The 1,023-nt window shown below is 49.0% G+C and overlaps 1 protein-coding gene across 2 annotated transcripts in view; it reads left to right on the forward strand.

Annotated features, from left to right (window-relative positions):
• unc5b (unc-5 netrin receptor B) overlaps positions 1-1,023 on the forward strand; it is a gene marked incomplete in the record, with an annotated part of 99,811 nt that overhangs the window by 91,361 nt on the left and 7,427 nt on the right. The window contains 2 exon segments of one of the 2 annotated variants that reach the window (XM_014005994.1): positions 348-509; positions 609-787. In XM_014005994.1, coding sequence (XP_013861448.1) covers positions 348-509; positions 609-787 — 341 coding nt within the window. 2 annotated transcript variants of the gene reach the window in all.

The raw sequence follows: 1,023 nt of genomic DNA on the forward strand, positions 1-1,023 counted from the left end.
AAGTAATATTCCTAAAGGAGACTTTAACTTTTACCAAAGTAACTTTTTGGTAAGATACTTGTACTTTTACTTAAGTATCACTTTGTGGTACTTTATACAACACTGGCAGAGAGCATAACCCCCACATAAAGTTACGCCCTTGTGTTGTATTGCACAGCACTTTGTTCCCTTGGGGAGTTTTTATAAATAAAGTGGATTAGATTAATGTTGCACTGAAAACCAAATCCACCTCCCAGTCTCCTGACGTTGGTCCAGTCTGGCTGCTCATTTGCAGAAGAAAGTGGTTTTTGTCGTGATCAGAAGCTGAGAAACGTTGKTTTCAGCGTTGTGCCTCTTTGTGACAGGAGATCCCCTTCTACCACATCTGGAGCGGCAGTCAGAGACCCCTGCACTGCACCTTCAGCCTGGAGCGAGCCAGCCTGGCCGTGTCACAGCTCGCCTGTAAGATCTGCGTCCGACAGGTGGAGGGGGAGGGACAGATCTTTCAGCTGCACACGGACATCCAGGAGGTAACGGTGGCGATTTTATTTCGTTTTACCTTTCGTTGCGTCGACGCTCATCTCATTGCTCCGCCTTCTTGTCTCTGTCCCGCCCCTCCCCCCACATAGACTCTCCCGCCGCACTCGCCGCTCCCCTCAGGAAGCTCCTGCCCACCTTCTTCTCAGGTGGGACCGTATGCCTTTCGCCTGCCCGACTCCATCCGCCAGAAGATCTGCGGCAGCCTGGACGCTCCCAGCGCTCGAGGCTGTGACTGGAGGCTGCTGGCTCACAGTCTGGGCTTTGACAGGTCCGCCTCGTCTCACTCGTTAAAGGGACAGTCTGGTCATTTTTCAAGTCAYGTTCTGTCAAACAGTTAGTAGTGACCATACAAATACCAGAATACTGTGTATGTACTAGGGGTGCAACAATACATGTACCTGTATCGAAAGGTTCAATACACACAATGCATGGAACAATACAGATTTTTAACATTTATTTTATCAACTTGTCTTCTGAAGATGCTCTGTGTTGAAGGATCAGTGG

Source organism: Austrofundulus limnaeus, unplaced genomic scaffold (genome assembly GCF_001266775.1).
Source record: "Austrofundulus limnaeus strain Quisiro unplaced genomic scaffold, Austrofundulus_limnaeus-1.0 Scaffold33, whole genome shotgun sequence".
In the NCBI taxonomy this organism is placed as follows: domain Eukaryota; kingdom Metazoa; phylum Chordata; class Actinopteri; order Cyprinodontiformes; family Rivulidae; genus Austrofundulus; species Austrofundulus limnaeus.